This window comes from Epargyreus clarus, unplaced genomic scaffold (assembly GCF_041222505.1).
Source record: "Epargyreus clarus isolate Ecla_fem2 unplaced genomic scaffold, WU_Ecla_fem_2.2 ptg000032l, whole genome shotgun sequence".
In the NCBI taxonomy this organism is placed as follows: domain Eukaryota; kingdom Metazoa; phylum Arthropoda; class Insecta; order Lepidoptera; family Hesperiidae; genus Epargyreus; species Epargyreus clarus.
In genome coordinates this window covers 6065348-6080218 of record NW_027332237.1, presented here as the reverse complement: position 1 = coordinate 6080218, position 14871 = coordinate 6065348, and the positions used below count along the sequence as shown (strand labels likewise).

General features: G+C 33.5%; 1 protein-coding gene across 1 annotated transcript in view; it reads right to left on the bottom strand.

Annotated features, from left to right (window-relative positions):
* Nucleotides 1–14871, bottom strand: part of LOC140755181 (protein Wnt-4) — a 107012-nt gene that overhangs the window by 15375 nt on the left and 76766 nt on the right. The window contains exon 2 of the mRNA XM_073090400.1: nt 3077–3221. Within this exon, the coding sequence (XP_072946501.1) occupies nt 3077–3221 (145 nt within the window). The remainder of the gene's footprint in view (nt 1–3076; nt 3222–14871) is intronic.

The window sequence follows — 14871 nt, the reverse complement described above, 5'->3', positions numbered from 1 at the left end:
CCTCTTTATCTTGTACGGCGGTATAAATTCGAAATCACACCCTAAATAGGTGCTTAGTCTTGTCTTCGATGGCCCAAAATATTCCGAACCGCATATAAAATGGATAAATAATGTGTAATTTGAAGAAATTCGGTTAAGGGGTCATGATGTGTGGTCGTTCACTGTCGGTTTTGTATCAAAACATATTTTTATTGAACAAAAATTTAAATTTGATGCCGTTTACGACATTTTGTATTGAATTATCGGGGTACAACAAAGACGGCAGAAGATATTTGTGGCGTAATAATATATTACACAATCATAAAGCGAAATGCATAATATTGAAATTAATAAAAATATAAATACTTTTAACTTTAGCCAATTTATATTTGCCCGCGGCTTCGCTCGCGTTACGAAGTAATATTTTCATCCCCTATTTTAACCTCTTGGGGGTAGAATTGATCAAAATCCTTTCTTAGCGGATGTCTACGTCATATCATCTACCTGCATGCCAAATTTCAGCCCGATCCGTCCGGTGGTTTGGGCTGTGCGTTGATAGATCACTATGTCAGTCAGTCACCCTTTCAGTCAACCTTTGATTCATATATATTTAGATATATCCTCACGATGTTTTTCTTCACCGTTTAAGCAAGTGATAATTAATTTCTAATGCACATAACTTTGAAAAATCAGAGGTGCGTGCTTGGGATTTGAACCTCGGACCCCTCAATCAAGAGGCCGAGTTTCTAAACCACTAGGTACTTCTGTTATTTAATGTGATTTCCTCATCATCATCATCAACCCATTACTGTCCCACTGCTGGGCACGGGTCTCCTCTCAGAATGAGAAGGATTAGGCCATAGTCCACCGCGCTGGCCAAGTGTGTATTGGTAGACTTCACATACCTTTAAGTTTTTTTTTTTTATAAATCTCTCAGGTATGCAGGATTCGTCACGATGTTATCCTTCACCGTTTAAGCAAGTGATAATTAATTTCTAATACGCACATAAATTTGAAAATCAGAGGTGCGTGCCTAGGATTTGAACCTCAGACCCCTCGATCGAGACGCCGCGTTTCTTAACCACTAGGCTATCACTGCTTTTTACTGACTTCCTCACTATTGGCTATATACTATGACTTTACACCGAAACATATGCTTTTTTAATTAAAACCTTCATTGAACCCATTAAATTGAAAAAAGATCGAACTAAACTTTAGTTAAACCTAACTACATAACTGTAATAAACTACAGTGTGTAACAACCTTAACTTTGCAACAAAGTAACTAATCCTGCTTTTTCTTTGCTAGTTAAGGAAGACATTTTCTTTGATATCAATATTCAATAGCTCGATTAACTAGAATTCCTTACTTAATTTGAAATTAATTAAGATTTGTCGTTCGATTCTACGGGACTTATCTTTAGAATCTCAGTTGAATGGCAAGCCTTTTAAGTCTGCTATACGATGGCATAATAGCCATTTAAAAGAAGTCAAAGAGTATGAAGTATATTTTTTATGACTGTATTTTTTTCATATTTTGAATATTACAACAATTTTACAGTTTCAAATTTTCTAAAGGTTAAGTACCTACATAGGAAAAATAAAAAAAGCATTTCGATTTCTAATACTTTTAACTCTAAGTAATAAAAAATAAGTAACAGTATTTTTTAGAATTCGTTTTGTCGTATTTTTTTAAATATGTACACAAACTCCATTTAAGTACAACATTTTAGTAAAAAAAAGTAGCAATAGAGAAATTTAGCAAAAGCGCGTTATTGTTTTTTTTATGTTATTTACTACGTATTTAAAAATAACACTTTATAATATACAATACTGAATTTATTTATACTATTTAATCCAAAAAATCAAAATAATATTATAATCGTAATAATGAATTGAACATTAAGTTAATTTAAAATAAGTAATAGTTTAAAAAACCAAAAAAAAATCACACTTTTATTGCTAATCGAACTAAACACTAGAAAATATTTTTACTAGTTTTTGCCCGCGGCTTCGCCCGCGTTTAAAATAAAATAATATAACATACTCACATACATAAAACTGTAAATTCGTACCTTCGACTTTGCTAAAGATCATCACTTGATCAAATGCATAGTTTACGATTCAATCCTTACTTATATCGATTAAAATAATCGATGTTTTAGGTCCAAAAGATCGATTCTCCGATTAATCGATCTTAGATCGCCATCCCTAGTTCCCGTGGGATTTCCGGGATAAAAACTATCCTATGTCCTTTCTCGGGTCTTAGACTCTCTTTGTACAAAATTTCATTAAAATCGGTTGAGTGGTTTAGGCGTGAAGAAGAGACAACCAGACAGAGAGACAGACAGACAGAGTTACTTTCGGATTTATAATATTAGTAAGGATAAGGATGATAGAGTTTAAGAGTAAAAAGTTTCAATTCAGTAAAAGCGGGTTGCTTGATACTCTTTACTCTTAAACTCTTTATCATTAAAATTATTTTATAGTTTTTAGTTCCATTAACAATAAAAACGTGTTTTTTTTTAGTTTTTTTGAACTATTATTTATTTTTCATTTTTTAGTCTGTGACAAATTCATAAATCCTTACTAATATTATAAATCCGAAAGTAACTCTGTCTGTCTGTCTGTCTGTCTGTCTGTCTGTCTGTCTGTCTGTCTGTCTGGTTGTCTCTTCTTCACGCCGAAACCACTGAACCGATTTTAATGAAATTTTGTACAAAGATAGTCTGAGACCCGAGAAAGGACATAGGATAGATTTTATCCCGGAAATCCCACGGGAACTAGGGATGGCGATCTAAGATCAATTAATCGGAGAATTGATCTTTTCGCCCAAAAAAATCGATATTAGGAAGGATTGAATCGTAAACTTTGCATTTGATCAAGTTATGATCTTTAGCAAAGTTGTTGTCCATGAGCCCACGAAGGTTTCAGAGTTGGTACGACCAATTTTCGCGAGATGGCGCCACTGGTATTCCAATGAAGGTACGAATTTTCAGTTCAATGTATGTTAGTATGTCATATTATTTTCTTTTAAACGCGGGCGAAGCCGCGGCCAAAAACTAGTGTATTCATAAAAATAGAAGCATAGTACGTACTTGCACCATTTTGTCGGAGAGTAAACATAACTGCTTTTGCCGTTCCACTAGAAACTCGAGCCTATGACAGTTTTCTTTGTGGGAAGGGGTGAAGATCTCTAGGGATGTGTTGCTTTGCGTAGTCGGCCGTGGTGCTGCAAGGTTCCTGAAAATAATGGAAAAAATATTTTTAAAACATGCTCGTATTACTTAAAATATCCAATTGAACATTTTCAGAAAATACAGTGGCATGAACTTCACGCGTATAAAATGTCCCAATATTATTTTAAATGTTAAAAACTTAAAAGGTATCTATAACTATTTGCTTTGTTATTTTTAAAATCACTATGTACCAAGGTATAGATAGACTCAATTATTTATTTTATTTAATTGCAAAAAATAGAAAATTTTTAGTCATTTGTTTTTTTTTGGTTCAAAGAGAAGCAATTATTTAGTCCTTTTAATACCCGTATAATACACAAATATTGAAATATGATGAATTTATTATTTAACGTCTTAATGATAATAAAAAGCTTATACAATCGTTGTCAAAGATAATAAAGTAAGTAAAGTAAGTAAAATACCCGAGAAAAGGATACATCTAACAAGCATTAACAAATATTTAACATTTCTTAAAAAGTTATATTTGACAAACACATTTGCGAAATTAACACTCATTCAGTATTAACTTTCGCTTGTTACAGTGAAAACCGGTGTTTGAGCTGAACGAACAAAACAGCTGGTCTATTTGTGTGTTCATACAATAATTCTTGAAATCGTCAGCACTTAACTGAAGAAGCAATTACGTAGGAACGAAGCACATCTCATTATACAAGTACAAAAGCAAACAAGACGCGAGGCGCGGTTCCGAACAAACAGTACTGTAGAGACAGGACGATTGTTAGAGTTGAAATAAACATCGTTAATTTGCTTGTTTTGCAATTCCTAGCTCGGGAACCGGCAAAGTTCCGAGCAATAAATAACAATGTTTAACATCATTGCCTGACAAATGAAATGAAGAGAGCTTAGTGAGAGCACCCTCACTAAAACAATGCATGTAAGGTAAGGTAATTAGAGTCGAGACGTCCGTTCCCCGCGAGCTCCGGCACTCGAATGTGAAATGCCACTCAAAGAAAACAAAACTCGCTATTACCTACCCTCCGCTTTTGTTCTTTGAAAAAATTCTCTATTCAAACCGGCCAATGCGGAGCAGGCGCGGCACAGTACGTTGATTGGCCGACGACCTCCCTTGACTGCAAGTGGAAATAAAAAGTGCTCGGGTAAATGAGACGTGTTGTTTCTTTCTGGCGCATTAGCTACGTGTAGCGCTGTCCCTGTCTGTTTTTCGTTTTAATTGCAAACATGAGAGGATGTGTAAAGGGTTGTGAGACCTTGAGTGGCGCACGTGTAGAGGCTATGGCATCGGGGAAGCGCATTCAACTTGTTTAACTGGGGGGAAGGGATCCTTGTTTATGTCATCCATGTTGTCAGATGGGGGTTACAGCGTAATATTCTTTATGGCTCGCGAAATGTCTGCTTCGCGGATATTAATTATGTGGGTCAATTAAAACATCGCTAGGGAATTCTAATAGCAAACGTAATCGTTGTGTGCGTGCGCTGATAGAAATACGTCGGGATGTGATTTCTATGGTTTTGTCAGTGTGTGAGTTATAATGAAATGTGATATTGGTGATTACTCAGAGGTATTCTGAACTATATTAATAATATGCATTCGTTGACGCTCCGTAATTTGAGTTTAACGAAAAATGTAAACCTCAGATTTTATATGAAATATACAGGCTTCCTTTTCCATTAATATAAGTATTTAAGTTGCATCCAAAAATATATGTGAAACATTATAATTTTGGTTAACATTTTGACTTTAAATGTCGCAAGAATTAGTGAGAAACTACCTCGAGTCCTGGGTTCGATCTTCGCCATCTAAATTGTAACAAAATAGACCCAAAAACTTTGATATTGGTAATACTCAAAGTTTTTGAGCATTACCAATAGCTCAAATAGACTCAAAAACTTTGAGTATTACCAATACCCAAAAACTTTGAGTATTGGTAATACTTAAAGTTTTTGAGTCTATCTATCTAGTTTGGTAAATATATAAAATGGTTATTATTTATTATTATGTAAAAATCGTATTTAATTAAATAATATGGCATCTTCTATTTTAACCATTTTATTAGCGTAGACTTCAAATACTTACAGTAATTGTCCTATGAAAATAATTACATAATGACTCCAAAATATACATGTATAACAGAAATATGACGTCAATTAATCAGTGTTGCAATTATAAAAATAAAATCGCGTGTTTCAAGCTATTTGAGTGGCAACACTGACTGATTGGGCCTACAGGTTGTTTTAAAGCGCTGTTTACTGAAAGCTTTGTAGCTTTTCAGCTTTTCAAGACGGACCTCTTCATGGTTTCAGTATGAAAAAATGTAACCATACTTCCTTTCATTACAAACGACTCTCCAAATGAATGCATTTCTTCGAATTCCTTTGTCAACTTTTTTATATAGGAGTAGCAAAAGGACATTCAATCCTAATAAGTAGATATTGTCGCCTATGGATATCTGTAATCAACCCCTGATAAGATAATAATATAATATATAAAATTCCCGTGTCACAGTTTTCGTTGCCATACTCCTCCGAAACGGCTTGACCGATTTTGATGAAATTTTTTGTGCTTATCCGGTATCTATGAGAATCGGCCAACATCTATTTTCCATCCCCCTAAGTGATAAGGGTTGTTCACCCTTAACATTTTTTTAATTATATGGCAACACAACGTTTGCAGGGTCAGCTAGTAAGATCATAAGATTTGATTTCTACCTGAGATCTACCATAAATGCGTACCTCTGAGGACTAAGTTGGAACGTTACAGCAAAATCTAAGGTGCTTTGAGATTCGAACCTCGGACCCCACGTCCGATCCATCAAGAGTCAACCAACCAAAACTTTCACTACTTCAAATATGGCGTATTCAGTTACATCTCAAAACAAAACATTAATAAACGGAGATTTCTTCAACTGTTATTTTTTATAGCTTTTGAGTTGCCACACACAATAACTAAACCATAAATATTCATTAAGCACTTTGTCCAAATTATTAGTTTTCTTCCATTTTCTATTACATTGTCATTTAGTTAGCACGGTTTTGTTAACCGCTTTTAACGGCCCAGTGAGAAATACTAAAGGTAACTTTAAATTTAAACTCTAGTATTGGGAAATATAGTTCAATTTTAATTGCTAAGTAAATGATAAGGAAAGAGACCAAGTGAGGTATTAATGTGACCTGAAAAGTTATGTTCAAGTTAGTTATTAAGTTTAAAAGAAACAGTTACTTGGTAAGATGGAAGTATCAATGAACTAAGTAGTAAAGTGTAGATATTTGTCTGGTTTTAGCCTATCACCGTCAGCCTATTACTATCCTACGAGTGAGCTATCATTTTAGAAAAAGAAGAATTAGGCCATATATCATCTCTAGTAAACTTTACAAAGGTACTTTTAACAACTTTTTTATATTTAGATTAAAACTACTTCGCAACAATCCGCTACAAATATGTATTATGGTACTCCTATATATTTTAAACCATGCGGTATGTAAAGGATGCGTGCAGATGCAAAATTTAATATACCACCATACATACCACCACCAACACGGGTTTCGCTCCAAAACGGAGCATCATCAGTAGGACTACCATGAGTTTACAAAAGTATTACTCGCTAGCGACTGCGTAAAATAAATGTATGAAAAATTGTACAGCGCCTTTGGTGGTTACTCGTAGAACTAAAATCCGTAGTGGCGTAACTCGATACGTAAAAAACCTATCGAAATCAAATCGCTAGCGAATGTCATTATGATCTATTGCCGTACAAATTCGGTCCCATGAGTCATTAATTTGACAGACGTTGTCAAGAAATACCGTAACGATAGTAGTTATGTTATTCACTAGCAAAATGACAATAGTTTTCTATTTACAATTTCTATAGTGGCGTTTCTATGCCAACTCATGGTAGTGCTACAGAGTAGGTTGACTCTACGACGGTTAATCGTTAAGTGACGCTGTCAACTTAATGCATGCCTTTTATAATGGTATCATACCATTGTACATACTGCATGGTTTAAAATATATACCATCATACATATTTGTAGCGGATTGTTGCGAAGTAGTTTTAATCTTAACTTAATAGCATGGATTTCCGCAAAGTAACGCCTGATACAATTATCTATATAACTTTTATAGACCTCTCGATCGAATAGATTTCCTCTCGTTGTCTTTCTTCACGGGTAATTCTGAGCTTCAAATAAAACACGCACGAAATTATTTTTACGTGCGTATTAGAAATGAATAATCACATTATCAGGAAACCTATACACCACAACAAAAAGGTTTTCAAAAATGTTGTAAAGTAAATTAATAATGAATTCGCATTTGGCCAGCATGGTAGATCATGGTCAAGTCTCGCTTACTTTGAGAGGAGACCCGTGTCTAGCAATGGGACTCTAAAATGTCAACTACGATACTGTTAGTTTTTATGCACGATTCTATGGAATAATAAAATATCAATTTCACAAGCCCGAGTATTTGACATAAGCCTATAATTTCAAGTTTTGTGATGTACTAAAACTGACAAGGTTACATAGAAACGTGTAACAGGCAATAAGGAACAGCACACTATCATTAAGGCAATTTCACACTTGCGTCGTAAACCGCCTGTCTAGCGCGTTCGACTTAGTCACACATTCTGAACGGGAACTTCTCACTCGCTACTAACTGTTCTCGAATGATTTGAAAAATTACACTTAGTTTCATTATAAAGAAGTACTGGTTTTAAAGTTGGAAAAAAATCATATTTTGCAATAACGCAAATTTGGCCGTCCTCAGATAGCACTATTCCCAAGACGCACATGCGGTCCACCTGATTACAGATATCATATGGGATGCATAGTTATTTGCTACTTATACAAATAAATCTGAATAAAAACAATCACATTTTAGTATTTAAATATAGTTCAACTGTTAATTATTATATTTATTATATTTATAACCTGTCCCGTTTCAGCCAATATATTTAAGTTCCTGTAGTTAAGGTGATTACTACAATTAACCTATTTTTTTTTTTGTAAATAAATGACAAAAGAAATATTCCGTTCACGGCTGTCACTTCTCACATTCAAGTTTAAAACTAATATTTTCCAAATTACGCATACAATACTTTTGTATGCTAAAATTTATAGTGACAGTAACACCTACCGCATACCTTTGACAGATGTCACCAGAATTATGGAGCGTGAAACTCCGATCTGCCGTTTCGAATCGAGTTCCTATAGTAAGGGACAATGATCCTGTAACCACAAAGGCATCTTATACCAACCAGAACAAATCGACAAAGTAAGAGAATCGTTCTCAAATATCCTTATAACCTATTGTTGGTGAAATCGGTTGAACTGGTTGTATGGATGAATTGTATGAATTTGAAATGTTCTGTCTTATAGAGCATTTTTATAGGACTTTTAGGTTTTTCTTGGTTTTGTTATGAATTTAAATATTACGGTTATTTGACTATGACATGAACGGAGCTGCCGTGCGTGGTTCCGAGTTTGGTCCTCGGCAAGGCAAGGTACCTAAATGATTACTAAAATTAAAAAGGGGGTCGGAGGTTTAAAATTTATGCTCCTCCGATTTTTCAAAATTTTGTGCGTCTTACAAATTAATAATCTGTTGCTTTATCGATGAAGGATAACATTGAAATTTTCACGCCTGAGAGTTACGAGTATTAAAAAAATCACATAACTTCACTCACTTTTGGGAACATTATATTTGTGTACAGCGCGGTAGACTATGGCCTAATCAGAGGAGACTCGTGCGTTATAGTGGAACAGTAATAGATCCACGACGTTCATTGCCAACAGGAACTTACTATTATATGTACAGCATGCTCATTTGCTTCTTCCAACTTATAATAATTGGTTAAGTGCGAGTCGAACTCGGACACGAAGGGTTCCGTACCACCATTTTTTTATTTTTAGTATTTGTTAATATAATAGCGGCCTTAGCTTACTTAGTTGTTAATTATTACATACTGATCATTCTGTTAAATTTTAAATGTCTATTACGGTTTAAGAGATAGAGCCCTGTGACAGATAGACAAACAGCGGAGGCTTAGTAATAGGGTTCCATTATTTTACCTTGAGTCCTGTGGCAGACGGACAGACAGACGGACAGCGGGGTCTTTGTAATAAGGTTCCGTTTTTACTTCTTGAGTACGGAACCCTAAAAATACTACATCGACACCACATACACCGCACCTAGCAAACTAGTGTCACGAGGGTTTCGTCACCAGAGGTTAGTGTCAACAATTGCCTTCCTGTTTTGATAACATATTTGGGTTAATTAAATGGCTTACTCGCCGTTTCGAATAAACTAATCCTGCCTGTGCAAGTTATCTACTTCTCAGAAGTTATTTCAGAATTAAATGATAAAAGATGATAAAATAACAGGAATACAAGTATATTTTTGCGAAATACTTTTATTCTATGATTCTAACTTTGAAGAAGTGATAGTTCCGGGTTTTTTGTGAACAGGGTGTCGTCTTATTTTTATTTATTAATTAATTTGTGTCTACTTATTTGTTTATTAACTTATTTTGTGTTTTTGGCATCAAACTACCTACTTATTCCCACGGAGAAACTGAATGGGAGCCATTTGAGATCTTTGCCAATATGAGAGACGCGATCAAGTTTGCTTAAGCCAAAGATGAATCTAATACACAGATCTTTGCATCTTAAATGTCCCACTGCTGGACTGGGGCTCTCTTCCCATGATTCCTTACGAAAGTCATTCTGCTGTATTGCTGGATACTTAGGACCTCGGACATATTTCACTACGCCCCTCTAATGTAGATTAGAGTTTAAAAATGCTCCGTAAATAGTGTACCATAAATAATATACTAAGCGATCAATATAATTGTATTATTTTACTTAATAGTACTCGTATTTTAATAGTTTTATCAATGGTGTATTTGAGCAAGTAATTATTGAAAATTACTTTTTATTAAAGCAACAAACCAGGCTATTTGCCGCTAAATGATCAACATACAATAAGATACATCTGTCAATAACTCCACATATAATAAAATAGCCACCTTAGGTTGATCACAGACTTTTTCCTACTGAGGATTAAGTGCCTTATATTGATATCTCTTACCACACCCTTCAACGCAATTTAATGTCACTTTTAAAAAACAGAAAGCCTACAACCTGTAATTTTGATGTTCGTCATTCCGTGAGTCACAGGGCTCCCCTGTTCACATAATTGGTCTGTATGGGTGAGTAATTTCAAAACCAAAAATAGTAATAAAAAACTAATTGTCCTTTTACCGCGAAATATATTTTCCCAGTACATTTTTTATTAAGGAAAATATTGTTCATACGAAGAGTTCCAATTTATCGTTAAGTGATATCATATCTTACTTATCATATAAATAAAGTTTAAGTTTATGTTTGTAATTTCAATATAACTGCTCCTTCTTAAGTTCATAATCATGGGTCTATGTAAAATACAAAAACATAGAAAGCTTTTAAGATTTTCATGTCAGTGTGTCTGACTATTGATCTTGAAGACTATTGAACAGGTACAAAATTTGATACTTCATAAAATTTTGGTATATACATTATTATACATATGTGTGTGTTTATGTTCGTACTTAATTATATGTTTATAGTATTTATACTTGTATTTATATATATTAATATCTATTTATATAACGCTTATTCATGCTGTTATAACGTTTTAGTGACGGTTGTCTTTTATACGTTTATTAATTAAAAAATTGTAAATCCGTAATTGGGTGTAAAAAATACTATATAAGAAATGTATTTGTATGATTTTAAGAGCTGTGGATTTTGCAATAATTAAATAAATGAAAATAAAATAAAATAAAAAATAGTAATTAATTAGTTAATAAGTTAGACGGACTACATTATGGAGCAGTCACCGTTATCCTTTAATACCAGATAAGTCAACCGTATCAACTTTGCACCTTTCTCAATAAATCTAAGAATAAAGAAAAATCACTATAAATATGTTGAATAGATGAATTATCTTTTGGATAATTGAATTATGAATTGAATTATATTAAAACGACTACTGCACTGGTTACCATTCCCAAGAATAATAAACACTAGTTAGTCACAGACACAAAACCGCAAACTAATCAGAAATATTATAACACCAATAAAAAACATAGTAGATATTTACTTTTAAGGCCAAAATAAAATATGTAGAACTCAATTACACAAAGTCAATAAAATCCGTTATATTTGCAATAAACAGAAAACCAATAAACGGTTTATTAGAAAAAGTAAAATCCTCGTCAAATGTGTTTACGATTAATAAAACTTGACTTTATTGACTAATTCGCTTTTAGTACCGCAATTCAACGATAGATGGCGGTAAACATTATTTTATAAATAGATTTTTTTCTATTTCTGTTATAAAAAAATATATCTGTTATTATCTGGTATCTGTTATAAATATATCTGTTATAAAAACATATATAAAGTAGAACGTTTTTCAGGGTTCCGTACCCAAAGGGTAAAAACATAACCCTATTACTAAAACTTCGCTGTCTGTCCGTCTGTCATATCTCTTACTGTAATGGATTTTTTACAGAATATCTTATACATGTTTGAATTTCTTAATATGCCTCTAAATTAAAATCTACATACATAGATAAGTAAAGATACTTCGCCGCCTTGAAATTGAATGAAGCCACAAACAGCTTCTGGTAAGTTCTTTTTTTGAATTCTTGACAAATAAAAACATTTTTAGAGAAAATTTACGAATAAATAACTAATGCTGCGTAATTTACATAATAAATATATAATTATATCAAATATTTTAGCGACATTTTAGTACGGAAACGTGGCAAAACTTTTTTCCGCAACTATTTCAATTATCAAAACTGGTTACATGTTCTTGTTAGGAGTGAGTAATCTTTACTAATCTATGTCTACATAACACATTAACAATAATCGTAACGATAATGACAATATAATAGCAATACATTATGTTTATTACACGAACTAAGTAAGGCAACAGTGTTACAATGCATCTGTTGCGTTATTTATTGAGACAGGTGTTCTATCTTGAGAACCACAAGAAGCTGGGAACTGTGCGGAAATAACGAGAATTCGTAATAGCATTTGAATTAATATATCTCGGAATTAGTAACGCACTCTGTGCTTCTTGATAAGTTCAAGTTAGAAGAAATTCGATTAAATAAATATGTATATTCATTTTTCTATTATCGTCGTTAGCCTTTTAAACAATATAAACAATATAAGCGTACTATAAACTAAGTGATTATTTGACTGACAAAACGGTCTGAAGTAGTTCCAGCTCCACATGTACCATTAGGTTAAGTTTAACATTGTAAATAACATTTTCTCCATAACGAAACACCTTGTGTAGTGGTGGTAGTTGTATTGACATTCAAAAAGTGCTGTGTAAAGAACCTATTTTGAACAAAAAAATGATTTGATTTGATATAAGTAATTCACCGAGTAGTCGATATTCGACTCATATCGCTCTATCTCTTACGGTAATAGATGGACATTTAAATTTTTTACAGAATATCTATAACGGTGGCTTTAACAACAAAAACTAAGAAACATAACAGCTTGAAACTGCATTTTGTGCGTTTTTCACGTTTACTATTGAACACGTAGACAGTAAAATTTTCACAATGCATGATAACTATGGTTGCTATGATAATAAATAACACTAAAAAAAATCGTGTTACGGAACCCTCTGTGTACGAATTCGACTAGCACTTGGCCAATTATTAAGCTTTTTACCAAATGTGACTAATTCACCCAGTTTTCGAAATTGAAACTTTGTCATAAATTTAATTTTTTCATTGATTATGTAACATTTACTTGCGTAGGAGGGTTACGCACTGGCGGTTAACCGTGGGGGCGGCTTACCGCGCGGCAAGCGTCTTCTCTTCATGTTGTGGTGGTTAAGTGCGTACATACAAGCGGTTGCATATTGAACTGCGCGGTTCGATATTGCATAGGAGGCTTACAACTCATTAAAATATGCTAATACGAAAAAATATTGGTTTTGAGCTTATTTTGGTATGTTTATAGACACAACTTTTTTCCATGCGTTACATTAAATTTTAGCAATTTTTCAAATTACAAATTTAATTTTTAAATTACTTTGTGCTACATAAACCCGTTGCTTTGTCCATCATTATTAAGCAGATGGAAATAAAAGATCATTATTGAATAGCCTCTAAGTAGAGTCACAATGACGTCACTATACTATCAAACAACAAGATTCCTATTATATTTTGATACAAAATACACGCAGTGCCGAAATAAATGTTCGCAAAAGCCCTAAATCATTTTAGTGTTGACTGGAACCTGTAATCTTGTTGTTATGTTCTCAAATTGATATTTATGAGGGACGCCAAAATTACAAGTTTCTTTCGTTCTCTCGATAAATTGAATGGACAAGCCAAAGACTTAAGTTCGAGCTGCGAAAGCTTTGTGTGTGGTATTGTCATGTAAATACATTTATTGAAGTTGTATTACGTTTGGAGAACTTTTTGAAGTTCGACGCCGGTGACACCACTGCCACACCTAGTTGTACCTAATAACAACTGTGTTAAGCGCTGCTGTGTTCTGGTTTGAAGGGTGTGGTAAGGAAGACATACTTTTCCGAGGCGTTCCAGCTTAGTCCTCAGAGATAGCGGCGCATCTGAGGCCGACCTCAGGTTGGAATCTAATCCTATCTGCGGTGGATTGCATATATCCATGGGCGGCAGTAGCCACGTAAGGTGCATACTATTAACCGCGAGGTAATAAAAAAATGTCGGCAAGAAATTAAATAAATTATTTTATTTTTATCTACGCTATTAGCTTTTAATAAAACAGAGATAGGACGACTTAAAAGCAATTTCAATAACATAGTTATAACATGACAGTACTCGAGATTTAACAGGATGTCCATCTTTTTCTAATACAAATAATAATAAAGGGCTTTTATTAGTACAAAAAATACCGAAAGAGTTCATTGCGCGAGTAGTTTGTTCAAAGGACTTTTTCTCATCTGTCAGAGATTTGATGGATCGCTTTGTGGACCACGGATCGGATTTCATAATTTGTTTAGCTACCATTCGGTTTGAGCTCGATTGTATTGCTTGATTAAATAGTTCAAATTTTAAAAATAACGTGTTTTTTGTGTTGTGGAGATTTTTTTAATACATTCCTTTTAAATTTTTGATTGTGTATCAAAAATATCATAATCATGTCTTGTTTTTTCTTCCCTATAAAATCGTTTCAATCTTATGGAATATGGGTTTTTTATGAGTTTTAATATTTTTATATTAATTTCTTCTATTTGCTGCCTAGTGAAGTGAACTTTATTACTAACCATACTTACCATATTTACATAATTACCATGAATACAAAGAAGAGGATATAAACCCAATAAAAAACCGTTAATGTTTGTCCGTATGTCCTTTATAGAATCGTAAACTATGCATTTGATAATGTGATGATCTTTAACAAAGTTGTTGAGCATAAGCTCACGAAGGTTTCTAAGTTGGTACGACCAATTTTTGAAAGATGGCGCCACCTTCAAATTAACTTTAGTGTGTGGCATAGCAACGCGTGCTAGTCTTATATATAAAATTCTCATGTCACAATGTTAGTTACCGCACTCCTCCGAAACGTCTTTACCGATTTTCACCAACTTTTATATGCATATTCAGTAGGTCTGA